A 27,306-nucleotide genomic window follows, 5' to 3' on the forward strand; every position below is an offset into this window, starting at 1 on the left:
GAGGTTTTCAGTTACTGTTAGATGAATATTAGCCCTCTCAGAGGCAGGCTAGCTGTTTCCAATCTTTATGCTAAGCTAATTGCTGCAACCTGTGCGTGTTCAGTCGTGGTGAGGATCTCGCTCTTCTCATCAAACTCACGTATAAACAGACACAAACAAACAACGTGCTCATCATCTGCTCATTGTTCTATTGTTGGCATATCATCCTGTAAACACAAAGGTTCCCAAACATTTTTGGCATTAAACCTATGAGAGTTTTAAAAGACTATCAAGACTATCAAGTACATATGAAGCAGATTGGGAACCAGCACATCATAAAATCTCACTCGGAAAACAATGTCTTAACATTTCCTAGAGGTGGCGCTACAACTGAGACAAATTAAACTCACTGGCTGAGTTTAACATCAGCTCTGCCTAATTAAATGTGCTCTTAAGTTTGTATCGCTTAAACTGCCACTAATATATATCTATTTACATATGTTAAGGATACGAACAATCCTGATAAGTCCGGCCTTGTGACTGTCTGCACATAAAACAAAGCGATTTTACCACTCTGCCTTTTTTTTTTTCTTGGGGGGTATCATGAGTCCAGGTATATCGAGTAGATCTGGCTGAGGCAGCGGTCCACGCCTCCTGACTGGAACAGGAAGCTGTCATCTGAACAGAGCGATGTCGGGTAACCGCCTCCTGCCTGGCACTGCAGCTCCTGCAACGCGTCAAACCCTGAGAGCAAAAAGAAGAAGAGTCTCAATGTTTTTGTCTTCATGTGGAGTAACGCATCGAAATCAGCTAACAACCATTAAATATCCAAGCGCTTATATATATTTATAATACATGTGACATCATTAAGATGTGACTCGATCTCAAATAAGCTGGCAAAGGGTCACATTTTCTAAATCTGTCCCTCGTGGAAGGTGCTCTTTGTTTTTCATGAAGTTATTCACACTAAAAGTTCCTTCACGTTCTAAACGTTTAATCCGGAAGCCGGGTAGCGGGATCTACTGGAGGCCACGGGCGAGAGGCAGGGAGCACCCTGGACAAACCGCCAGTTCATCACAGGGCCACACACACACACACACACACACACACCCCTACGGACTTTGATTTGATTTGATTTGAATGCTTTATTTCGAACTTGCAAATTAAAAGACAAATAGAAAACAAACAAGCCGAAAACAATGATAATAGTCAAACCAAAAATAACAAAGTCAAAACAACAATAATAATACAAACAAAACATGTCCGAAAAGGAGTAGGATGAAGCATTAGCTTTTTTTGAACCTACCCCCTCTCCACTACTCAACAAGCCATTCCTCTAACATACATACATTGAATACATTTCCAAGTAAATAAAAAATTGCAATTATAAACAAACATATATTTTACATAATTATTATTATTTATTTATTTATTTTTGCTAGAAAATAATTAGAAAATGAACCCGATATATCCACAAGATAGAAAATAAATTAAACAACAAATATACTTTCAAAAAATAGAGTCAAAAAGTGTAAATAACTAATTCATAAATCACTCGTGAAAACACCTGATCATTAAAGCCCTTCTCCCTCACTGTATTTCATGAAAACCTTGTGTTTGTACCGCTTTTTAAACTGGGTCATGCTTGGACACTGCTTGAGCTCCGCACCCAACCCATTCCACAACCTGACTCCACAAACAGAAACACAGAAACCTTTTAATGTTGTACGTGCCCGCTGATGTTTGAAGTAGTGCTCACCCCTCAAGTTATAACCCGCAACTCTAGTAAAGAATAATTTTTGAATATTTCCCGGAAGTCGATTGTTTATAGCTTTGTGCATGATTTGTACTGTTTGAAAATGAACCAAGTCAGTGAATTTTAATAGTTTTGATTGTAAAAATAATGAATTTGTGTGTTCTGTATAACCGGCATTGTGAATTATCCTTATGGCTCTTTTTTGGAGTTTATATAGTGATTGTGTTGTACATTTGTATGTATTGCCCCAAACCTCTGCACAGTAATTTAAATATGGTAAAATAAATGAACAATAAAGAATGTGGAGTGATTTGTGATCCAGAATATGTTTTACTTTGCTCAGAACTGAAATGCTTCTTGACAGTTTGCTTTGTACATGTTTTATATGCAACTTCCAGTTTATTTTATCATCAATAATTACCCCAAGAAATTTATTTTGATACACTCTTTCAATATTGACCCCATCTACTTGTACCTGAACCTGTTTTTTTTTATTACAATTACTGAATAACATGAATTTAGTTTTACTTAAGTTTATTGATAATTTGTTTCTGTCAAACCACATTTTAAGTTTTCCCATTTCAGTAGAAATCCTCCCCACTAATTCCTGTAAGTCCTCTCCAGAACAAAAAATATTCGTGTCATCTGCAAATAATACTAATTTTACGTTTTCTGAGACTTTGCAAATATCATTTATGTAGATTATAAACAGTTTTGGACCTAACACTGACCCCTGTGGGACACCACAAGCAATGTCCAAGCATGACGATGAATATTCACCCAACTTCACAAATTGTTTTCTGTTGCTTAGATAACTTTTCACCCAGTGCAATACAATTTAGTGTAACTAATTCACCTAAGTTCCATGTTTTTTGGTGGTGGGAGGAAACCGGAGAACCCATAGAGAACCCACTCAAACGCAGGGAGAACATGCAAACTCCTCACCCCCCCCCACCGTTGGATTTGAACCTGTGACCTTCTTGCTGTGAGGCAACAGCGCAACCCACTGCACCACCGTGCTGCTGCTCACACTAAAAGTGGCAGAAATAATCGTATGAATCATAGAAACCTTTGATGGCCTCCTCTCTCCCTCTCGAAACCCGGTCGATCAGGAGGTGAAGTCGGACACGCTGCATCAGAAACTCATTGCAATCGTCGGACACCAGGCGAAATGCCTGTGTTTTGCACATCCAACGATCCCTTTGGATCACGTTCGCACTTCCTTACCTGCAGAGTGAGAGGCGGTCGGGCTTGTGAAGTAACTGGCTGGTCCGAAGCCTCCACAGCTGGCTGGTTGAGCCTTCGCTTCCCTTTGCTCACATCCTTGGACAAGCACAGAAGAAACAATCAGCATCAGCAACAGCAGTTTGCATCAAGCTGAAGTGGCGGCGCCGAAGCCATCGCTACCTGGCTGGCTGTAGGCTTCGTGGTAGTCCTGCGTTGTGTCTAAGGATGAGCTCGCCGGGCTGAATAAGCTGTTCCTGTTGGCAGGTAGGAAACGTATCAAGGCCCCACTCAGACCCCCCCCCGAAAGCCCCCCGATAACCTTAGAAAGAACTCTCTTGTTCCTTCATTCATCCGTCTTCATCGCCCGATGGCAGTTGCTTTAATACCACCTCGTCCGTTTCTAACTGTCTTCCAGCTGGCTTGAACACGACTCCTGCTGAACAGTTTAAGGTTTCTGTCTCATAGAAATGACTTCAGCTTCTCATAACGCCGCCGCAGGTCGTCCGCGCTCCATCTCAGAGCCAAGAACACTGATGGCAGCAGAAGATCACGCTATTTTAAAATAAATCAAACAAATTCCATTTGAAATATGAAAGTATGACTAACCGAGGCTGGAGCTATCCAGTCGTCTCATTTGCTGAGGGAATACGCATCATGTTTTTACACCCACTGAAATTGCTTGGCTAATGGACGCCAAGCAAATCTTCGCCTTAGTATTGTGTAACAGCGAAACAGCCCGGCAGCAGCTGTGTGGTCATACACAAACAACTTGGACAGATAGGACAGCTTATTTTAGGGGACGTGGGGCAGCAGGGGCTGTTATACGCCGCCTTTGTCTAAAGCTGTATCCATTGCTCCGCTGCAAGAATGTGCTGAGACAAACACTCTGACTCAACGTGGAAACGAATGAGTCAGAGGAGCCAACTCGAGTAGAAGGAAGAAAGGCGGCCAAATATCTCTCCAAGGAGACATCAAGCTGAACCCCCCCCCAGTATGCTATTTGAATCCAGCCCCTCCTCCTTCGCAGAGCTCGCCCTCGAGTGCTCCAGGACGATGCACCGGAGTATGCTGTTCCCCGGGGACCCCCAAATGGCCTTGGATTCTGCTGGACCGGTTTTAGTCAGGCCTTGTCAGAGATCTGAAGGCTGCTGGACCGAGTGCCGTCTATGTTTGTATCTGACAAGCAATAAAAAGGAAATGGAATAGATTGTTTTTTGGGGGGACTTATCATTTATCATCCTCAGGTCTCTTTATGAGCCATTTCCCATGTCAAATGCTATTACATGAAATATAACGGCCTCTGCTTTCAGCGGAGAGACACAGTAAAAGCCAGAATTAATCACGAGGACTTTTGACTCCTGAACTGATAGAAGTTACAGATGGCTGTTGCTTTTCAAGATAATAAAGGCAGAGGAATGAAAGGGGGCTTTGCTGTAGCATGACTGTTGAAGCGAAAACGCTGCGATGACTTCAAGCCCCAGGAATTCAACACTTTCGCAAATTCCCCTCAGTGGCCCCAAAACCATCAGAGCTGACCTTAACCATAAACACAGCGCCACAACTTTCACTCTTGCAACAACATAACTGAGATGTCTGAGTGGGGGGGGGTGCTATTTCGATCCATTGCCTCGTCCGCCCCAAACATCCGAGGTGCGCAAGCTTATCGGAGAGCCCGTTCTGGATAGAGCAGACTTCAGGAAACTGCTTCTCTGATCATCCGCTAAAGCAAACCCCATCCATACCCCCCCCCCCCTCTGTCTACCTTCCGCCAGCTGCCCTCCTTGTGGATGGAATGAGAACAATCCTGCTAGCATTGGAGCTTTTTAATAGCAGCACGTTGACAGGATTAGAGTGGTAAATATGATGCAAGCACTACAAACAAAGCTAGAGCCAACTTACTCAAGATACAGTCAATCTGAAATATGTGGGCGTGTTAGTCATTAAACTTTAAACCGGTTCCGATGCTGCTCAAAGCTTCTGCAGAGCGTATAATAGTTGTTGTGTGGCAGACATTCTGGTTAGAGAGCTTGAGTCGCACATCGCTGACGTCTTAGCATTGAGACTCTCAAATGTTAAATAGCTAAAAGACATCGAAATGGCTCATCTTAACCAGAGGTTGCATGGCTGGCGATGAGATCAGAGCTTTAGCAGGCCGCTCAGCCGCATCGGAGTAATGCTAATGGAGGAGCTAGATGGCAGCATGGGGGGGGGGGGGGGATTTGGCTGCACACCTTGAGGAGGGTGTGGTATGCTGCGTTCAGGTATCAAATGAAAGGCTACCTTTGCTTTACGATGTTCCGGGGACTACCTGCTCATTAGGAGCAGTCACCATTCACACACCAGTGCAAAAGCTGCTGGGAGCAATTTGGGGTACAGTATCTCACCCATGGATGCTTCAACATGTGGGCTGCAGGGCTGGGGATCGAACCAGCGACCATCGGACAAGCAGACCACTCTGCCACTGAGCCGCAGCCGCCCCTGTCCTGTTATTTTTCTTAAATGTTGTGAGGTTGGGCCTTTTTTGGGGTTAATTGTGATGAAACCTGGTCTAAAGGTTGTGTACTTTAAAAAAACTACATTAAAAAAAACTACACTACAGATTTCTGTCAGACGTGGTGGAAGGATGGGAATCCTGTCGGGGGGAAAAAAACACATTTCATTTTGATGCACAAAAGATCTAGAAATAGGTTTTTGTTTTCTTAAAACACTGGAAAATGTGCGCCTTTAGAAACTATACTCAATATATATAAGTACAAAGATAGTCGGTGAACCCTGCCACAATGGACATCAACTGGCAAAACAAACATAATTCAATGAAGATGTGTATATTTGAAGGCCATTTCTGTGGCTAAAGTCTTAATGTGCTCTGCCTTCAATCGTTAGAACCAGAAAGCTGGCGGGTTTTAATGAAACATGGCTTTTGGATTGGGCAAAAAGCTTTTTGTCTTTCGGTTAAACTTCTTGATTAAGTTTCAGACCATAGCAGAGGAGCGTTCGCACGCCTAAAGTTGGAACAAGCGACATTTTGGAAGGGATCGTCTCGCCTTGGCAGATTTATGTGCTCTACTGAGAACCCCCCTAAGTTAAAAAAGAGGATTTGCTCGATGAATTTTAATTGGTTGGTTTTGTACCAAAACATGATTTGATCAAGTCCAGAATCCAGATCTTATCATGCAGCAAGAGACAGACGTTCTGTATCTGAATGAAGTTGGGTGTTTCTACTACTTATTATCGAATCATGTACTTTCAAAGATATTCATCAGGACATTTTATTATGTTTCAAGCGTTGAATCTTTTCAAGGCCCATCTGAAGTTTAGCAACAACATAAAACACTTTCACATTAGCCTGCTTGTATTGTTATTAACCCCGTAACAACCCTCCTCTAGGGTATCCCTGATTCTCTCACAGCTTTTAAAGTCAGTTAAACTAGAAAAGCACTCAGAGAGCGCAGACCTCCACCAAGCAGCTCGTTTCCCTCCTAACTGGATCTACACCGTCCACATGGTGATCTGGATCTACATCAAAAGGTTCTAGATTGTTCTTGGTATCTTTATACACCAACCATGAAAAGCAAAATTGAATCAGAGCTAAATTGTGTTTTCAATGTTAAAATTTAATATTCTTTCCTGACCTGATTCTGGATCTGAACCGGATGAAATTCAGTGATGACATAGAGACCCCCACCCTACATGACAGTGTCAAATTCCATAAACATCGGTCAATAACCAACCGAGATATTGAGGAACACATTTTGAAGCTGGATTCAATAACAATGCAGGGAAGAAGATGAAGAGAAATGTGTTTATTTCTCAAAAGGTGTTTCCATGTTTTTTGTATTTATTTTTCATCACAGGCCATTTGGGACAATTAATGAAGACTAAGCTGTATTTCACATCGTCTTTTGCTGGACCGGATTAAAACATGTTTGAAGCTGTTCAAGGACATGAAACGCACTGAATGTCAAGCCGTGTTCCTTTTCCCGGCTGTTTGCTACACTGAATATAAAAACCCATTAAAAACGATTTCGTGTGAAACTATGTGAGCAGATTTGTTATAATTCGTTAGACCACTGACGTGTTATTTTAGGCCGTATTAATCCTTTTTTATTTGGCAAGCCAATGAAAGAGTCGAGTCTACAAACTATTGCTCTGGAGGCCGTCAGCTTTTTCTCTGTCGTCTCTAGGCCAGACAAAATTTGTCTCCGTTTACCCGCGTAAAATCTGGCAACTAAAACACCCAACCGCAAAGTCAGAACTCTTTCTCTGATCTATTCAAGAATGCAGAAGCTCACATCCCTCTCCCTGTTTATGTTCGTTTCAGCTACGATATGCTTCATGAGCGGCGAAGCAAAGCGACTGTGAAATATTTAAATTTGTGCCCAAACATAATGGAGGTTGAAACATGACCTCTGAGCCTGATAGGGTCTATGGCTAAGTGAATGCCATGATTCTCAAGAAGTGGAATGAAAGCAGTGGCAAACATCTGTATTTAAACGGGCAGTTCTTAATTGTGACTTCACAACGAATGCTGCCGTGCCACAGATCTGAGGACTCGTTCTCCTGTTAAAGATGCGTAAACAACGGCCTTCAGGAACACCCACCCATCCGTGGTGCCGCCGGGGCTGCTGCCGTCAAAGTTCCCCTCTAAGCCGTGATACCTGGAGCCGGTGTCTGCCGGAGGAAGGAACTCGGAGCGTCCCATGCTGTGGACGACGCTGCTGCTGCTCGAGTACATACCTGAAAGACAAACAAGCCACGCTTTGAGCGTCTCTGCAGTCTGATTTGACTGATTATATCAGGGTAACTGCATACTTACATACTTGTATGCATACTTAACAGTCAGAACGTGGCATTTAACTTTAACGTTTGCCCATTTCTGATAAGTAGAAGGTCCTCTGGGGACATTTGCAAAGCGAAACACGGACATGCTTGTTTCACTCTGAATAAACACAGCTGGCCGTTTCAGGCTCTCCCCCTCAACGTCTTTGGGGATGGCTGCAAGTGGATTGAAGTAACAGACATGGACACTCTTCCCACTCTTTTGCCAGCGGAGTCTCCATGTACAGGACAACTTCTTGATCCCAGTTCAGCCATTGAAATGGAAAGAAAAAAGAGATTGGCTGGAAAACCATTCTGGAGAAGTTGAGGGATGAATGGGGAATGTGCCAACTAGCCCGAGGTTGGTGCCCAGAAACTGGACAAGGTAAACACTGGCATGATGAGCTATCAACGGACGAATGGGAGACGGGGGGGGGGCGAATGAGGCCATGGGAGAAAATGACAGAAACGGCTTAATAACCCAGGCGCCCCAGCATTTATGCTTTAATGTTCGTTATTTTGCTTCCAGAGAGGTTTTGGATGCGACGTTTCCACTGCTTGTGCTACCATTTTGTCTGTGCACACCTGTGAAGTCGTCCAAGCCTGGCAAAGGTGAGCTGTTTCCACAGTGGGATGAGGCGGAGCCGTGGAGATGCTGCCTTGCAAGACAATCGCTCAAGATGTCAGACTCCATCATTGTGTGCCCTTGAACCTGTCAGAAAGGCAAAATGCAGAATGGCCTTATGGACAATTCGTCATAGAATGATTGCAGTGAAGCGGCAGTTTGTGTCACAGTTGGGCAAAGCAATTCCCATAGAGCTCAACTGTGGGCTTGAGTTTTTATTACAAACAGTAGATCAATTAGAAACACAGTTTTCCACAGGCAGGTTTCTGCTTTTCATTTTTCAGCGAAGTGTCTGGTTCCTGTTTTTATCCCACAATCTAGCTGTTCAAGATTCAAGATCTAGAAATCTTACTGGCCAATTTTATCCTAAAACATTATAACACAGTTATAATTTACTTTTTAATATTCTGTGTCAGCAGACCATCCCGGAGGACTTTCTAATTGTACATCCAGGAACCACACAAGACATTTAGTGGTTTACCTAAAGCGGTTTTTCCTTTTTTCATTTACAGACACCAACAATTGCAGAACAGCATCTTAAAGAAATGTAAATCTGCTCGGGGGATTGTGAACTTTCCTTATTTCCAAGTCCCGTTTAGCCCCTCGGGGCTTTCTGCTATTGAAGTGTTAGTCATGTCACAACTTCTAAACACACGTGGTTCTGTTTAAAACAAACAAGGCATGAGAATACACTCAAAGCCCTCATGTCACTCACAGGCCATAGAAAACAAACAAGGTCCAGATAACACAGAACAATAGGCTCCCTATTCTAACATCCAGCCAGCGTGGCGACGTTTTCTGCTGTATTCCATCTGCAGAATACAAAATATTCCAGCTCTGCTTTTGCCCTTCTTCTGGTTGTCCTTCCTCCCTTCCTCTCAGTAGGGTCTCATCAACCCTTCAACAAGGAGCTCCACAGAACCCAGACCTCGCACTAAACTAGACAGCCTTAAATAAATCCCGGTAGAAGGATGGACCAGAAAAGAGCTGGATTAACGGATTGATTCAAGGCAGTGTTATCAGTTCCTGGGATGTTGCCAGACTGCATCAATTTCCACCAAAACTTGTGCAGGGCGTGGAATGGGTTAAAATCCCACCCGGCTTATCTGACATTGTTTGGTTTTGGCAGCGGTAAATCAGCCCAATGTTGAATATTATAATTGAGATGAATTGAAAAGTAAATACTGTTGAATAATACATGAATATAGATAATCATCTTTCTCCACCCAGCAGCTGGGTTTAAGGAATAAGATAATACAAATGTCATAAAACACTGAAACGTTTAATATATTGCCAATAAAAGCTCTCAAATCAACATGAAAAGTTTAAAAAGTTGCTTTTGTCACCTTGGCTTCCCTCTCCTGGACGACTTTAGTGGCGTGGGCTTTGACATGCTTTCGCAGAGAGCTGGGGTCGGTGTATCGCTTGGTGCATCCAGGGATCTGACATGCGTACGGCTTCTGGGAGTGCAAAGATGACAGACAAAAGAAAACTATGAAGGAATACAGAAAGAGATATTATAGTAATGCGTAATTAGAAGTGGGTTTAATCATTTCCCAGAATTAAAACATCTGTGCACCAACACCGCTATATGAGACCCGCTGTCTAACCTTCAGATGCTACGTAAGCAAACGGACAAGAAGAAAAACATCCCACCAAACCCCGAAATGCAGCAACGCATCCATTGTGTTTACTTTATTATTTGAGAATGTTTATTTTCAATGCAAATGAAACCACACATTATCATAACTTCAGTGTTTTTGCACTGTCAACCAATAACTGGCTGATTTTTTTATGATATTTTAGGTTCATGATCAACAAAATGAATTTCAATATACTCAATACTCATACTCCATATTTCCTATGAGGACTTGCACATGTTCAGGACAAAATACATTATTGTCACACAGGACACGATCTCAGACTCAAAACTAGCAGGGGTCTAGAAGTCCAGAGTCTTAATCACTTGGAATAAAATGCTCTCAGTGTGTGACTCGGTGTGGCAGTTTAGCTAACAGAGAGAGGGCGGACATGAAGATTATGTCAACAGTTTGCGTAGGATGCCCCTTTACCTTTAGTCTGCAGGCTTATGGAGAGAAAGAGAGAGAGAAGAGTTAGGAGGAAATAAAGCCGCTGTGCAGACGCCTCCTATTCAGCCATGACTCATCTCATTCATAACGTGAACAGAACCGACCTGCAAGCATCGAAAGGGAAGAGCGTTCATTCCAGCATCAGCATAAATTAGTGCAAGGAACCCGATTCTAATCTGGTCAAATCAGGCTGCTGTCAATTCAAATGATAGAAAGTTTAAGGCGCATAAGTGATGTGTATATATATATAAAAAAAATCTATTGCTTATTTATTTTCTTTTTTAATATTATAGTTTACCATTTCCATTCATGCACTATGCGCATACTGTCAATTTGGTATTGCTGTGTCTTGTTGAGTGCAGCTCTGTGCCTCTGGGATTAATAAAGTGTTCTGATTCTCATTGCTGCCTTTTAGGCAGCACTGTCACCTATATTTGAGTCAATGAGCCCATTTACATGAAACAAATTCATTCCACGTCTTTCTTGATCCACTATTACGAGTGATAAACCACAAGGAAGGAATTAGGATTTCATGAAAAGCACATTTACCGTTGGTTGATCCTTGAAAGTTTACGGACCAGAGATCACGTGCATAATCAATAAGAGCAATGAGGGAGTTCAGAGCATAGTCTTCTATCTAAATGATAAAGGACAAATTCATGCACAAATTAAGAACTGAAAATGTTTGACCTGAGCTTTATAAAAACAGTAGAGGTGAAACTCCTGGCTGTGTTCTACTATTCATTCCTTCTGTCCTCATTGTGTTTTCTTTATCCAATACTGGTTGTCTAATGTAATTTATGTAAAGTAAAAAAATACATGTAAACTCCACACAGAAAAGCCCCCCCCCCACCCCACCCCACTGCACGACTTCACTTGTACTTGTACTCGAGTACTTCTTTCCGGTCATACAGAAAAGAGGTAAAATAAAATAAAAGTTTATGTCGAGGCACTTTTTAGGAGATTTACTTTGGGGGGGAAAACTTTTATGACTGGCTGTTATTTATAATTCGAGTAACACAATTAAAGCTGTTTTTTTTATTATTATATAAGTTATAGTGTTAAACTATTTTCAGTTAGTATTTACATTCAGACAGTCCTCCATCGGGCCTCACTTCTGGCGCCAGATGCAGCTAATTTTTTATTTTAGCCAAACTTCTATTAGCAAGCATGAAACCACAAAAATGGGAAATGATGTTCTCCTCTTGTTATAATAACACTGGACTGCAAACTGCAGCGCCGTCTCACGCGTGGAACAGGAGCGCCGCCTCCCTGGATTACTGCTAAGTCCTCATAGCGTGTCAGCAGGAGCAAAAATAACTGTGGTATACCGAATAAATCCACAACAGGTATGTACTTTCACAGTCCTGAAGACTCCCCAATTCAGAATAAGGAGGAGGAAAGAGGGAGCAGATGCTTTTTAAATCAATGTAATTTTATGTGCATTAAGTTCACCATAGAGTGCATCGTCCTGATTACTCCACCAATGTTATAGATCATGAAAAGGTTTGATGTACCACATGGAATCTGTAAAGTTGTTGGCTTTGGGGATACAGTAATTGATTTTGTACCACACATTCTAAATGACGTCAATGCAGACATGAATAATGATGGGGAAACTCTTCAGAGCCCTGCGTACCGCAGTCCGATAATATTGTTGGATACACAGTTTTTACATGCCTCAGAATCAACGGGAACAGAGATACCGTCTTCGTCTTGCTCGTCACCTCAACCACCGAGGGTTCGGTGCCCAATGCAAGCGGTGGCTAATATACTGTAGGCTCGTACCCATTCATCCTGTTCGTATTGGACATTTATAGAGCCCGTTCTAATGCCCTTCCTCTGCCCGCGACAGACCGATGAAGTCACAGTTGGTTGATGTCTTTTGACCATGAAAAAACTAAAAAATGGAATTCCATACTGAAAAAAAAGATGTTAGGATAATTTAAGCCTGTCGGCTCACAGCAAGTCTTGTGTTCAAATCCACCGGAGGTCCTGGGACGACTGCAATCAATAAATGTGACTAAAGGACAGCGAACCGGCAGCTTGTCGGGTGTCCCCCGTCTCGCATCTGCATCCCTCAATATCACCAGAATGAGGAACAAAGAACGGATAAAGCAAAGACGAACATGAGTCTGAATACATCACAGTCACCAATGGGCCCATGTATTCTGCTTGCTCACAATGAAGAGGAATAAAACTTTGTTTCTGACGCCTGCCGATGCTGATGCCAGCAGTCGCTGTTGGTGAGAGGCACAAACTGTTCTGGTCAGCATGTCTTCTACCATTTATTCTTGGTAGGGCTCCTGAAATCATACGAAACAAACCCAGAGTCTCGCAATGGCTAAGGAGACGCCAGAGAATTCTGCTGAAACCAATTATGGCATACAGACGCAAGATAAATTTAAGCAGGAGAATATTCTTCTTTTTACACACAATGTGTACTGCTGTAAAATTCCCTGTATTTTAGTTATCCTTATTATCCAAGAGTCTCTTTATTTATAGTACACTCCAAAAAAGGAAACTTTATTGTGGAATTTGTGGCAGGACTCTCATTAACCTCAAGTTTATGATGAAACCGCTGATCTAACATTAAAGAGAGAAAACATTTGAAAGTCTCACTCGGCTTTCCTCCCTTTTTTTTTTAAACTTTATTAGTTTCTTTGTGCTTGATTCTAACAATCACACACACACACACACACACTACATGGCTTTGGCTTTGCAGGATGCACATTAGATCGCTCTGCATCATTGTCCTCTGTGGCTCTAATGCTCATAGGTCGTACAGATTTGTGGCTTTTAAGCTTGTCGTAAGGTAACAACGCTTCGCTCCGACTCAGCTGACCCAGGTTTGAGTCTCACCTTTGCCATTTAGTTAGTTCATTTTTGCTATTTTACAGATTGAATAGTTTTCTGCATGTTTTATTTTTTGTCTTGCAGACTTTTGGGAGGCTCTTAAGGTTACAGACGTTATGTGTTTTTGTGGTGTTCAAACTTGACACCAAGGTTTGGTCTTTTTAGTCTACGATACTCTGACTGCATTTGAATTTTTTATGTCTTTTTTGTCCTGAAAGTGTCCCACAGGCTTATTCTGGTAAGAGACCAGCAAAATGATGAAGGCTACAGGTAGCTGGGATTCTATTTTGTGATCTCTAGTAAAAGATGATGCTGACTGCCTGGTTTTATGGTATGTTCAAAACATATCTCCAAGTTGCTCCTTTTTAAAATGTCACGTGCAACTGTTGAGCAAGATGGTTCCGTACTGACCGTGTCCAGATGCGTGCGCTGGTGTTTAGCCCGGTCGCTGGAGTTGCTGAAGGCCTTGAGGCACCCAGAATGCTGGCAGACGTACGGCTTCTCTCCTGTGTGGCTCCTCAGGTGGATCTTCAGGTTCTCCAGACGTGAGAAGGCCTTGGTGCAGCCCTCGAACTGGCAAAGAAGACGGAAACAAGGCCGCAAGGGCTTTTTTGAAATGCTCCTCTTAGAGAGGATGTTTGACTGTACTTGTACTCTAACATTCTATCTAATAAATATATTAATCATCATCAAAGAGAAACATTGTGACTACAATGTGACACAACCGCCACAGCAGATAATTTCAATAGGCCGCAGAATCTGGACTAAAGTGAACGGACCCACGCCAGGCACAAAGTAAAAACCTGTTTCAGCAGGCTACGTTCACAGTCAATCACAAATATTTTAGAAACTGTTTTCATGTCAAAGGGGAAATGTAAATATTGTTCTAAGTCTGATTTGAGCTTCCTGTAGAATTATTGAGCGTTAGGAAACAGACAATCGTGAGCTAAATCAATGGTTTGAGGAATAAACCGAAAAAGTCCACCAATAGCTGACATGAAGATGAAGTGTCCTCTAATGACAAACAAATATAAATCATTGCACTTATTATATGGTAGGTTTAAATAAAATTAGCTAATCGAGTGCCAGCCATTTTCAGCTCAGCTGTATGCTGAGTAACACAGTTTTCGCGCATTTTTCCCGATTTCCAAGCCCCACAGAATATTCTTTACTATGACTACGCACACACTGAATCTGCCAAACGAAAGATCAAAGTCTCTTCTTTCATCAGGAAATAAAACTGTTCCTACCATTTCCATTTTCCTTTCCGCAGTTATTGGCTGTTGAAGAAAATCAGATTTCAATGTCAGGGTTGGCAGTGAATGTTTGGGTTATTAAAAAAATGTCTTTAGATGTGAACGGCACTCAAAGAGTTAATGCTGCATATTGTAGAGTTATTAAAAGTGACATCCGGGCTTGTTTTCTGAAAAGGATGTTTTCTAAATCTTCAAATGAGATCATAATCTGATTCTTCCACTCGTGGTGTACTAGAGGGAAATATGGAAACAGTTGTGCCTCCCATTATTCACTGCAGGGGTTTTATTGGTTGCACTAATGAGTCCGCAAATGTCAGTCACCTCATTTAATCTGTACACAAAAGCACACTACATCATGGTCATTGATTAATCCAAGATTTTGACTCACCTAAAAAAACAAAGAACTAAAAGCAGCACACGAAGCATAATCAATCCCACATCCGCAGTAATTAGCGCACAGAGAACAGATTAAGGACGTTCACAGTCACGAATAAACGAGGAGAACATGTGGCGGATCAGGGAGTTTAAAGTTGTGAACTGCGATGTGAGGACAAACATTAGTTTGGGCTGTTTGACAGGAGGAAAGACAGAATGTTGGTTCAGTTTTGTTTGTAAATGCTACTATAGTTAACAATACTGCAAACAATATATATATAAAGCTAATTCTGAATGCAGCTCCGCCCTGACAAACAGGTATCGGAAGCACTGGCGGGATCAAGCCGGAATGGGTGCCATACATAGGGCGCCACAACCGAGCTCGATCACAGGCTCGGTTCTCGGTCAACACAGCTGGGCTGATGGGTCGGGATGGGGGGGGGCGAGACAGTGGGATCCAGAGGAATGAGATCCATCAGGCTTGGCTGGGGGAGAGCTCGTCTGCAATAGGAGAGCACTCGGATATCTCCACGCTCACAATGTGCCCGCTTGAACCTTACATTTGTATCGCCGTCTGAAAATATATTTAACAAATTGCATTTATCCTCAGGATTCATTTCCAGGAGTTCTTTCATGGCAGATTGTCCCACTCTCCCATCCAATTTCATGGTTATCAATCAAGCAGTTTATGTAGTATCAACTTAAATTGAATAAAAACTCATATATATATTTTTATGGTAAAAAAAGAAAAAGAAAACTCCGGACTCCGTCCCAATACCTGCATTCCCTTCGAAATGTAATGGGTTGTTCTTTTCTTATGCTCAACCCTCCCACCAACAGACGAGCAAAACCAACACTGGTGAAAGCATTACTTCATTGATCGAGGTGATAACATGCTCTTAAAATTCATATAACAATAGCAGTCTGACCGAGAGAGTCCATGAAGGGGAGAATAAACTAAAAAAAATATGAAGGAAAGTAAACTTAGACAGCTTATTGTAGTCACTAATGGAAAAATAGAATATCACCAGACTTAGCATTTTAATAAGCATCCAATTGATTTCAGAATTAGGTCATGCTTTGTGAACCTTGTTGCAGCCTGAATCTGCCTGATTTATGACTCCACACAGCAAGCTGGTCAATCCGCCCGAACTCACGCCGTTCATGGGAAAGATTCATTTTCCATTGCTGCTTTGGAATGACTTAATGCACACGTTCCAGCCTTAAAGCTTGGACCTGCTGTTGATTTAATGTTCTGAATACAGACAAGCCTCCACAGTCATATATTTACAGGCGGGCAGCAGATTAGGTCATTTTAATGAATTAATTCACTTAAGTATGAAGCAAGTCCCTGAGTTCAGATTTCTCAAATAAACACCGTTTATTTAGAGACAGGTCTCGGGTAATTATGGAGGGGAATTACTCACACTGTTCAAGCAGACACAGGTGATGATCATGTGCTGGGGTTCAAAGGTCATTGTTGTGAAGGTCAATGAAGGAGTCTGTGTTTCTATAGGCTGAACACGGCCTGAATTCGACTTTAATGAATGTGTACAACTACACAAGTTCACTTTCTGGAGTGTGCATGAACACTAGTTAAAGGATTTTCATTGAAATTGCCCTTTACTAATCAATGCATCATTATTGAATCATTAGTTATGAAAATGGGTGCAGGTTTGCCTGTCTTTGTGTATGTGTTTAATTGTTTAAAAAGGATACCCGTTAGTTGCTACCCAAGTAACAAATAGTTACGAGATCATCACTGTCTAACACACCTTGGGTCAGTGGCCGCTCAGACATTCTGTCAGCAGGTTAGAAATCAATTCAAAACGAGACGTCCCAGTTTTAAGGAAAACTGCAGAATGTGGGTTCTGCAGAACAGCCTCACACTAATGACCTCCAGAATGTGGGTTCTGCAGAACAGCCTCACAGTAATGACCTCCAGAATGTGGGTTCTGCAGAACAGCCTCACAGTAATGACCTCCAGAATGTGGGTTCTGCAGAACAGCCTCACAGTAACGACCTCCAGAATGTGGGTTCTGCAGAACAGCCTCACACTAATGACCTCCAGAATGTGGGTTCTGCAGAACAGCCTCACAGTAATGACCTCCAGAATGTGGGTTCTGCAGAACAGCCTCACAGTAACGACCTCCAGAATGTGGGTTCTGCAGAACAGCCTCACAGTAATGACCTCCAGAATGTGGGTTCTGCAGAACAGCCTCACAGTAATGACCTCCAGAATGTGGGTTCTGCAGAACAGCCTCACACTAATGACCTCCAGAATGTGGGTTCTGCAGAACAGCCTCACACTAATGACCTCCAGAATGTGGGTGCTGCAGAACAGCCTCACACTAATGACCTCCAGAATGTGGGTTCTGCAGAACAGCCTCACACTTCTCTGCCGGTGCAGCAATGTCTGCTGCTCCATGCTCAGAAGTGACGTCAGAGCTCAGTGCCTCGACGTCAAAAACAGACAACTCCTCCTTCATCCTCTGGAAAACGTGCGTCGCTCGAAAAAGAAAACATCTCCCCCAGCCTCGCCATTTCTTCTTCTGTTTGCACTCCAGCTACAAAGAATCGCGTCTCCTTTTCACTCTGGCGTGCTGAGATGACGCTCAAACTACCTGTGGCGGCGGACGTCGATTAGCTGCGTAAAAACGCACGCGACTCTCCTCGTTAGCTGCGGCATCCGGTCACCGGTCACTCACTGGCTCACGTTGAAAAGTAGCACAGCATGAATTTTATTTTCAATTCAGGTTGGATTTTGTTTTTGTGCGCTGCGGAGATTTTCGCATCAACAGTGCACAATTACGCACGTGCGCAGCTTAGAGGGAACGTTGGTGGCAAGAATTCTCTAAACAGCTTAAAGCTGGACTCTGAAACACTGGAGAACAAGAGAAAGAGAAAGAGAAAGTTTGATTTTAAAAAGTAATTACACCCCATCACCCCCACCCACCCACAACCCCACCCCACTCAATGCATTCCACTTAACACCACGCCACTGAAACGCATGATAGTGCACATTGGACCCTTTTATGATTGTGATTCTTGGTGAGTGAAATGAATGCACATTTTACAAGGTATGCTTTTTGTTTTTGTAAATAAAACATCATGGGATTTTTTTGTTCTGTTGGCTGACCTTTTTTGCGACAAGCATCCAAAAAGCGATGAGTTACAAATAAAAAATAGTACATTGTTTGTTTGTTTTTCTTCTTTTAAAATGATCAGTTTAAAAATCAGTTTACCGTAATGAACCAGCCAAAAGCAAAGAAAAGGACTTACGATGCATTTGTTGGGTTTTTCCCCAGAATGGACCCTCATGTGGATGAGCAGCTTGTAGCGCGCGTTGAAGGGTTTGTGGTGTCGCACACAGCCGGCCCAGAAGCACGAAAACTCTTCCCCTTTGCGCTGATCGATGTGCACCTTCTCAATGTGCCTCACCAGCGCCTCCTGACTGCTGTAAGTGGCACTGCAGTCAATCCAATGACATGGCTGGTCCTGCTGGTCCACTGCAAGGTCCTGTCTTGTGGGTCCATTAAGCTTCTGTAATGTATCTGCGGTACTGTCCTGACCGTCGTGGCTGTGAGGCAGTAGGCCCACCTGGAACAGTGCCTCCTGCTGGCTGTTCCCTTCATACGGTTCCCTCTTACATGCGGAAAAATCCTCTGCAGGCTCTTGTTTGATGGAATGATACTTGTCCTTTATTGTTTGTTGATAACTGTTGTTGCCCCCAGGTGCATTAGAAATAGGCAAAGATAAAGATGAGGAGGAGGAGGAGGAAGAGGAAAGAGAGGATATCGGAGAGCCAAACGGATGAGCTGGAGGGCAACTGCTGAGCATACAGGACAAAGAGAGGCAGGGCTGGGGGTAACAACTGAACCTCGGGTTGTTGTTTTTAGGATCTGTACACACGGTTGTGGCAAAGTCCTCCACAGCTGCTTCTGTGTGGGGTCCGGCTGTCTTACAGCTGAGCAGAGAGGTTAGGTCCCGTCCCAGCGACGACAGGGACAGGGAAGTCCATGGCGCACAGCAACCACCCAAACCGCCTGACTGCGTCGACGACTGAGAAAAACCCTCCGAGGAAAGTGGGGCCTGAAGGTCCTCGGCATCCACAAACAAACTTCCAAAACCTGGAAGAGTCAGCTGAACATCTGGAGGGCCGAGGTCAGGGGGCCACATCTTGGCCCCCAACGATTTCCACTAAGATCTCTGATGATTCTCTTCAAGCAGCTTTAGGAATCCATTGGAGGCAAAGCCACCGATAGGCTCTTTCAATTCTTAAATCTTCTTAGATTGCTGCCGTCGTCTCATCTCATCCAGAGTCTTCTGTCATTTGTTCCGAACTGCTGCTGGGTCAGTCGTCTGCATGCACTGTGGGAGACAGAAGCCAAACCCACATGAGTCATCTTAAAGGACAAAAACCACAAACACAAAGCCCTTTGTGAGCCAACAGCGGTCGAAGTACCCAGAGAGGGTTACAGGGTAACTAATTATTTTAGTCCAAAAAGTTCTCAATTAGATGTAGAAGCTTTGCGTGTAAACTCCTGCCAGGCCCTATTGAGGATCACGAGATGAATAATGAAAGAAAAAGGAAAGAGGAATCACCAAAATCTATATCCAAATTACCTATAATTCCCACAATGCAACTCAATCAACGATACACTGCCTGGAATTTGTTGGTTACGCTAGTAGCAGCTAATGGGCTCAGATACGCTGTCACTCTGCTAAAATTATTTAACCACAATTAAAATCCAACCAACAACGACTCAAGTGACATCACATGTGGTAATTGATTCATCTTCTGCTCCCAGTGTTGCAAACAAAGATAGTAAAGAACTAAATTAAACTTTGTTTGCACAGTACGCATGCGTATACTTGATGTGTAAAATCGTAATTCAGATCAATTGAATCAAAATCAAAGCAATATAGAAAGTACATAGTCCCACATATGTGCCATGTAGCTTTTATGCACCGATTTCAGCTGCGCTCATGCAGGCCTTGATCTACTGCACTGCTGTGAATCAGTGGCTCGGCTGGCGTCACAACGTGCCATGGCGTTGAAAGAGCCGAAACATGAAACCAAAAATGAGTCATATTCTGTTATTTCATCATTTAGTTCAGTCATTAAGCAGCAGAGAGGGTCCCAAATGGAATGAAATAGCATGTCCGAGCGCCTCGTCCGCAGGCTCCAATCAAACACATGGAAGTGTGACGCTCTGTATATTTAGTCTCCTTTGAGGCGCTGTAGGAGTCAGGGCTGATTCATGACTGCGGGCATTAAGGCCACCCTTGCAGCAAATAGCAGCCGTTGTGTGGCCGCCGATTGCCTGGAACCTGGTCCAGATGCTTGTTAACAGAAGAGTAATGGACCACATCGGACTGTTAGCTAATGACGCCGCATAGAGGCTGGAAAAGAGGGGATCACCCTGAGGTTCCACCTCCCTGTCACATGCGCAGTAGTTCTACGGTGATACGGCACTTCAGCGTTTATTGGAGTTGATTTCCCTGTCTTCTGCCATTTAAGAGATATTGATGACCTAATTCACAACAGGATCCCTGTCAGGCGTTAATAGCCATCGACAGATTCAAAGGGATTTCATGCAGATGGTTCTTTCACGAGCCAGCTGAGAGGATGAGTAAGTTCTCCTCTGCGGTTTATATTAGCCGATGATGGAGTTACTAAGTGTGGGTCCTTGCCCCACAGTTTCCTGGTACAGTCGGGTTTACAGCTTTATAATTATTCCTGTAAAGGGCAGGAGTTGCCACCGTGGAGTCACATAGGAGAGCAGTCATGGGAGGCGTGGCTGGTTCTTAATTAGAGTTGGACAGGATTAATGATACGTGCACAGCAGAAGTCATCAATCAAGGCGTTTGAAATATAATTGTTACCCAGTACAAAGGTAACAACCGTTACATTTAAGATTCAAATGTAAAATGAGAAGGAGAAAAAACCTCAAAGGATATTACTGATACGTCATCTTTATTAGTCATTAAAGTCCAGCATCAACTGAGAAACAACGAGGGTGCAGACGGGGGGTTTCTTGCCCCTGAATGTTCAGGAGCCATTTCTTGGCCCAGATCCAGAAAGAAGAATCCTAAATTAAAACCAAGAAAAGCGTCTCGCATAACCACAACCGAGCATGCAAACAATAAAACAGCAGGCACGTCTCATGCGGTGGCTTTTAAAGCCCCACATGTTAAGCTGAGCTAAACACAGCTGTGGCATTTCATGACAAACAAACAAGAACTCATTTCACAATAAGCCCTTTTTTGCAAATGGTTCGGGGCTTTTACGTTCCACTGAAACATGCTGAAGCCCTTCTTTAGATTGTTTAGTCAAAAAAAATGAAAGGAAGCTTAGAAACATTTATGAGGCATGAGGGTTTTTTTATGTTGTTTTAAATTAAAGGTTGTTATTTTTTTATATACTGCGCAAACATAATCGATAAGACTTTTTTTTAAAGATCTTTAATTGTCGGTGGTGGTATAGCATATTCAGTACAGAACCATATGGAATTAGCATCATGTATATCCAAGTACATTTGAGAACACTGCCTTTATTTCATTTCTGTGTAAATCATATCAGATTCTATGACTTAGCGAAGGATAATAAGAGCTGCAGATCTTAGTTCTTGGATTGGATCAGAATACTTTTGTGCAAAGAAGTACCCATATGTGTAGTATATTTTAATGGAATATGTTTGTAGGAGAACAAAATGTCTTAAAGGTGGTTGGCTGACCACTTTCCCACATGTCTCAGGTGTTGTTGTGAAAGACGTGAGAGACCAATAAGGCTATAAAGGAGAATTCTGAGCGGAGGTGGAAAGTTTTCACTTTGATTTGCACCTCGGGGTCCCCATTTTCAAAAGCAGCAACCAGCATTTAATTGTGAACAAAAAGCACCTCAAAGTTGTACAAAGAACGGAGAAGACAAACAGGTCAGCCGCCTCACCAAACCAGGGATGTGGCTCCGATGAGTGACAGCAGACTGGCTAACATCCTCCTGTTACAGGTGTGAGCACAGCAACAATAAGGACCCGCCTGCTCTGCCTGCAGACTCCTGATAGACATAACCCATGAGATACAGGGTTAACCCTCACCCTTCCTCCCACCTCCAAAAACATGCAAATGATCTGAATTGGTTACACTAAGTTGTCCATACGTGTGAGTATGTGTGTGTGTGTGTGTGTTTGTGTGTGTGTGAATGATTGTGTGGCCCTGGCAGCTTGTCCAGGGTGTCCCCCGCCTTTCGCCCATTGACTGCTGAGATCGGCACCGGGTCGCGGGCCAAGCTCGAGCCTGACAAAGCGGTCAAAAATAAATGAATGAAATATTCTGTTAAATGTAATTAAAGGCTGAAGCTTTCTAAACAATAGTCGGTGTTTGGTTGCATTTCCCCCCCGGAGGAAAAGCAAATTATAGTCTTAATTTTGCTGTTTTTGTTGCATCAATAGGTGTAGCCTAAATGAAAGACATATTGGCTATTTAAATATTGGCATATCTAAATTTTAAAAGCCAAACCTCCAGATACAAATCCTGCCAATGGTGTGAGCTCACGTATAAATTTTGAGCCAAACGTAAATCCAGGTGACAAAACCACAGCTGGCTGCAAGAGCTGCTTGAAAAAGACGAGAGGAATGCAAACCACCGCCAGACCCCAACAGGAGGAGGCGATCGCTCCTCCATCCCTGGTATACCAACGCTCCCGCTGGAAGAGGAGATGCAGAGGACGAAGGCCGTTTGAATGTGCTCCAAAGAATTCTATCCACACATGAAAAATAAAAACACTCAGTTAGATGCACCCTCTTGATAACTGTGAGCCACATGAAACGCGCACTGTTTCTGTGGAATGTCCTCACTTAATGTGATGGATGTGATCATTCGTATCCATAACACTGCAGGCTTCTTTGTTGTTGCCAGAAAAGATTATTTGGCTCCTTGCACATTTTTAAAGGCAGTTTGGGTCAGAGGAAACTCAGTGGGAAACTGCGAATAACCGAGTCTCATGTTGCACAGCATAACGACGCGTTATTGGATCAGGAATCGGGCATATCATCTCAGAAAGCGGTCCGCATTGCTGCTAACTTTAGACACTCCCATAGCTCCCTCCTACAGTACTTCCAATAAATCATCGAGAAATGTCAAATTTACTATATCGCCAAACTAACTGCAGCTTTTGTTTCTCATTGTATATTTTTACAGGTCGGATCATTTTTCTTCATTTATCCATCAATTTTCTTGTAGATGAGACAATCTAATTGTCGTAAGATGAAACAATTGTCTCATCGACAGCTGCTTTTCCACTTTACGGGTCACGGGAGTTGCTATCCCAGCTTGCCATGAGCAAGAGGTGGGGTACACCCCGGACGCATCGCCAGCACATCATAGTTCATTTATATTATTTATAGTTAATATAATAATTCATGTTGCTAATTAGGCTGAAATAAAAACAAACAGTCTTAAACTGCGATATACTGCCACAGTGAAATGCTTCATATACATACATTTAATCATCAGAAATAATAATAATCCAACCATTGTTGGATTTATCTCAGACAAACAAATGCCGGCGATGACAGAACCCCCACCTCGGGGGTAATAAAAACATCTCAGCGCCACCACGGCTACATTAACAACCCAGCTGGGCTGTCAGCATCACTATCGGAGTTTGAGATGTCATCATTCTGCCTTACATTTGCTTTCTTCAACCTAAGTTGCATTTCCTTTACACATAAAGCGTGTTTACGGTGTGGATGCCTTCCTCTTCTTCCATCAGTGCTCACCTATCCCTCCATCCTCCTCTCCTGGCAAAGCATTTACAAGCAGGTGTGGATCTGTGAGAAACTGTGAGAGCACAGATGGCAGGAAATTCCAGTGAAATGACAGTAGCTCAGACTAAACCACAAGACAGCCTCAGCAGAGCCGGAGAGCAGGCCCAGCAGGCCCAGCAGCAGCGCCGATGGACTCCACTGAGAGGAGCCGGCTCTCCAGCGCCTTGAAATAGGATCAGCTTCTTAGGGCGTCTGCTAAAACTCTTCTATGATGGAGCGAGACTGGTTTGGTGGGCACAGACTGGCTCCAATGTGTCGTTCCAAACAGAGTTTTGGGTGCTATTTGCTCTCAGAAACGTAGTGAAAATAGATACAGCCCATGTCTGGTTAAACATGAGGAATGCTGCCAAAATTATCACGCAGGTCAATATCAGGCAACACTTTCCAGGTTCTCGCCCAGCAGCTCAAATGGGAAACTGAGAAATAGTGCAATGAAACAACACAAATATCGAACTGGAGAGGGCCCTTTAAAAGCCTGGAATTAAACAGTTGAAGAAAGTTTCAAGCAAACATCAATTTTATGGCAAAAGCAGCAGCCAATAAAGAACACTCTTACAGTTTGGTCTCGCGACTAGCGCTGATGGCGAGGTCTTCCGGTAAATCTTGAGCCAATCATGTCAACGAAAATGATTCCAATCAATCAAACCATCAAAACAGAAAGAAGAGAGGAGTGAGACGAATCAACCAGAGGTAAAGCAAGTGTAAAGGTCAAACACTGTCCCCCGTCGCACCTTTACACAGGAGTGAGTCTGATTTCATTTGATAGAAATGTCCTGCCCCTGTGTAAATTTACATCACAAAACACAGGATGAGATGAGCAGCTCTGATGAAGCACGTTCCTCAAAGCTTGGTGTCTTTCCATCGTTGTCTCTGGGGACACTAAAGAGATCTTTAAAAACTGTGACTGAAATTTAATAAACTGTCAAATACTGAACAGAACCTGTTTTTCCACTCACTACAAGAGCTACAGACACACGTGTTTGCTTGTAGAGGTAATTTATTAGTGACAAAGAGACAATGGCTGAATTAAAGGTGGGGGGGGGGGGGAATGTGAGACTGCATTTGAAGCCCAGATTGTTTGGCAGATAAAAATAGCTTTCTGGCCGAAGGGGAGTGGAAGTTTTGGAGTCGTGTTGCGAAGGCATTTGGGAATGAAACCAGATAAGGAAAATGGCTTATTAAAAGGGATAAAAAATGAATTTATACTGTAAACATACACTTATAACCAAGGTTGTAACTATTACTTCCGGAATAACCATTACTGAAAATGTATATTTTATTCATTGCAAACATTTCTCCCTCCATTTGCAGCGGGGCTTCTGAATCCTTACAAACACCTTCTTTTGTGTGTGATAACATTTCCAAACGTAAACCTGCTTTGCTCCGGAAGCGGATGAATCGAGGACAGCCGAGTGAAACCAGGGCTTCGATCTTCCTTACAGATCCTTTTCATTTCCCTGCCTCTATGTTGTTGTTTTTTTTTGTGACCCTTCTAAGAAACAACTCCCTTCATGTTGTCTATGGACCAACACCAACTACTGTAAAAACAGTGGACTTTGTTGCTCCTGGCTCTGTTAGACATTAATAGGACATAATACTTTTCTCCTGTTGCCGATTATATTCACCAATATACAGTATATGCTGGAATGTTTTTTCATTGTCAATGCTTTGATTTAATCAAAGCTCATGCTGAAGAACTCACGGTAACCAAAGGTGGAAGGGTGATGTTTTTACGAAGGCCTTGTCTCATCTCCAAAAAACAACATATAAAGTAGAATTAGGCTGTGAAACTTTTAAAGCCATGTAGGGACACATCCCTGCTGCGTTAATCTACATTACGACCATTTTAATATTCAATGGAATGAAAATATGTTGAACGCACAGAATAAATCCTGTAGTACCTGTCTGAGTAGTTGAGTTCATTATTACTTTCATTTGCAGCTAACAAATATAACAAGTTTGTTTTTTTTCCACTCACCGAGCCAGGCAGCCAGAGACATTTAGCAGCTCGATCAGGGGTCACAAACTCAGATTACCTGGGGGGGCCACAGGAGGCAGAGTCCGGGTGAGGTCGGGCAGCATCAGGTATTCCACCGAACCACGTTCCCTCTAAGCTGCGTGCGTGCGCAATTGCGCACTGCTGATGCGGTCTTCGCGCAGCGAAAACCTCCGCTGCGCGCAAAAACAAAATCCAACCTGAATTGAAAATAAAAGAAAAAAGTTAAAATTCATGCTGTGCTACTTTTCAATGTGAGCCAGTGAGTGACCGGTGACCGGCTGCCGCAGCTAACGAGGAGAGACGCGTGCGTTTTTACGCAGCTAATCGACGTCCGCCGCCACAGGTGTTTGAGCGAACAACGCGGCGTGGCCGATGTGGAGGGAAGACGCTTAATAATAAAGACAAGGCGAACGGGCGGTGACGTCATCTCAGCACGCCAGAGTGAAAAGGAGACGCGATTCTTTGTAGCTGGAGCGCAAACAGAAGAAACGGAGAGACTGGGGGAGATGCTTTCCAGAGGATGAAGGAGGAGTTGTCTGTTTTTGACGTCGAGGCACTGAGCTCTGACGTCACTTCTGAGTATGGAGCAGCAGACATTGCTGCACCGGCAGATAAGTGTGAGGCTGTTCTGCAGAACCCACATTCTGGAGGTCATTACTGTGAGGCTGTTCTGCAGAACCCACATTCTGGAGGTCATTACTGTGAGGCTGTTCTGCAGAACCCACATTCTGGAGGTCATTAGTGTGAGGCTGTTCTGCAGAACCCACATTCTGGAGGTCATTACTGTGAGGCTGTTCTGCAGAACCCACATTCTGGAGGTCATTAGTGTGAGGCTGTTCTGCAGAACCCACATTCTGGAGGTCATTACTGTGAGGCTGTTCTGCAGAACCCACATTCTGGAGGTCATTACTGTGAGGCTGTTCTGCAGAACCCACATTCTGGAGGTCATTACTGTGAGGCTGTTCTGCAGAACCCACATTCTGGAGGTCATTACTGTGAGGCTGTTCTGCAGAACCCACATTCTGGAGGTCATTAAAGTGTGAGGCTGTTCTGCAGAACCCACATTCTGGAGGTCATTACTGTGAGGCTGTTCTGTAGAACCCACATTCTGGAGGTCATTAAAGTGTGAGGCTGTTCTGCAGAACCCACATTCTGGAGGTCATTAAAGTGAGGCTGTTCTGCAGAACCCACATTCTGGAGGTCATTACTGTGAGGCTGTTCTGCAGAACCCACATTCTGGAGGTCATTACTGTGAGGCTGTTCTGCAGAACCCACATTCTGGAGGTCATTACTGTGAGGCTGTTCTGCAGAACCCACATTCTGGAGGTCATTACTGTGAGGCTGTTCTGCAGAACCCACATTCTGGAGGTCATTACTGTGAGGCTGTTCTGCAGAACCCACATTCTGGAGGTCATTAAAGTGTGAGGCTGTTCTGCAGAACCCACATTCTGGAGGTCATTACTGTGAGGCTGTTCTGTAGAACCCACATTCTGG

At 43.3% G+C, this 27,306-nt stretch overlaps 1 protein-coding gene across 1 annotated transcript; it reads right to left on the minus strand.

Annotated features, from left to right (window-relative positions):
- Positions 1-580: 580 nt before the first annotated feature.
- LOC137904601 (zinc finger protein GLIS1) lies at positions 581-19,161 on the minus strand. The gene is made up of 8 exons (XM_068748799.1): positions 18,265-19,161; positions 13,763-13,924; positions 9,752-9,865; positions 8,366-8,492; positions 7,564-7,699; positions 3,143-3,216; positions 2,963-3,058; positions 581-723 (listed from the first exon to the last, which is right to left on the minus strand). Exons 1-8 carry the CDS (start codon positions 19,159-19,161, stop codon positions 581-583), a joined length of 1,749 nt encoding a protein of 582 aa, XP_068604900.1.
- Between the last annotated feature and the right edge of the window lie 8,145 nt (positions 19,162-27,306).

This window comes from Brachionichthys hirsutus, chromosome 15 (assembly GCF_040956055.1).
Source record: "Brachionichthys hirsutus isolate HB-005 chromosome 15, CSIRO-AGI_Bhir_v1, whole genome shotgun sequence".
Taxonomy (NCBI): domain Eukaryota; kingdom Metazoa; phylum Chordata; class Actinopteri; order Lophiiformes; family Brachionichthyidae; genus Brachionichthys; species Brachionichthys hirsutus.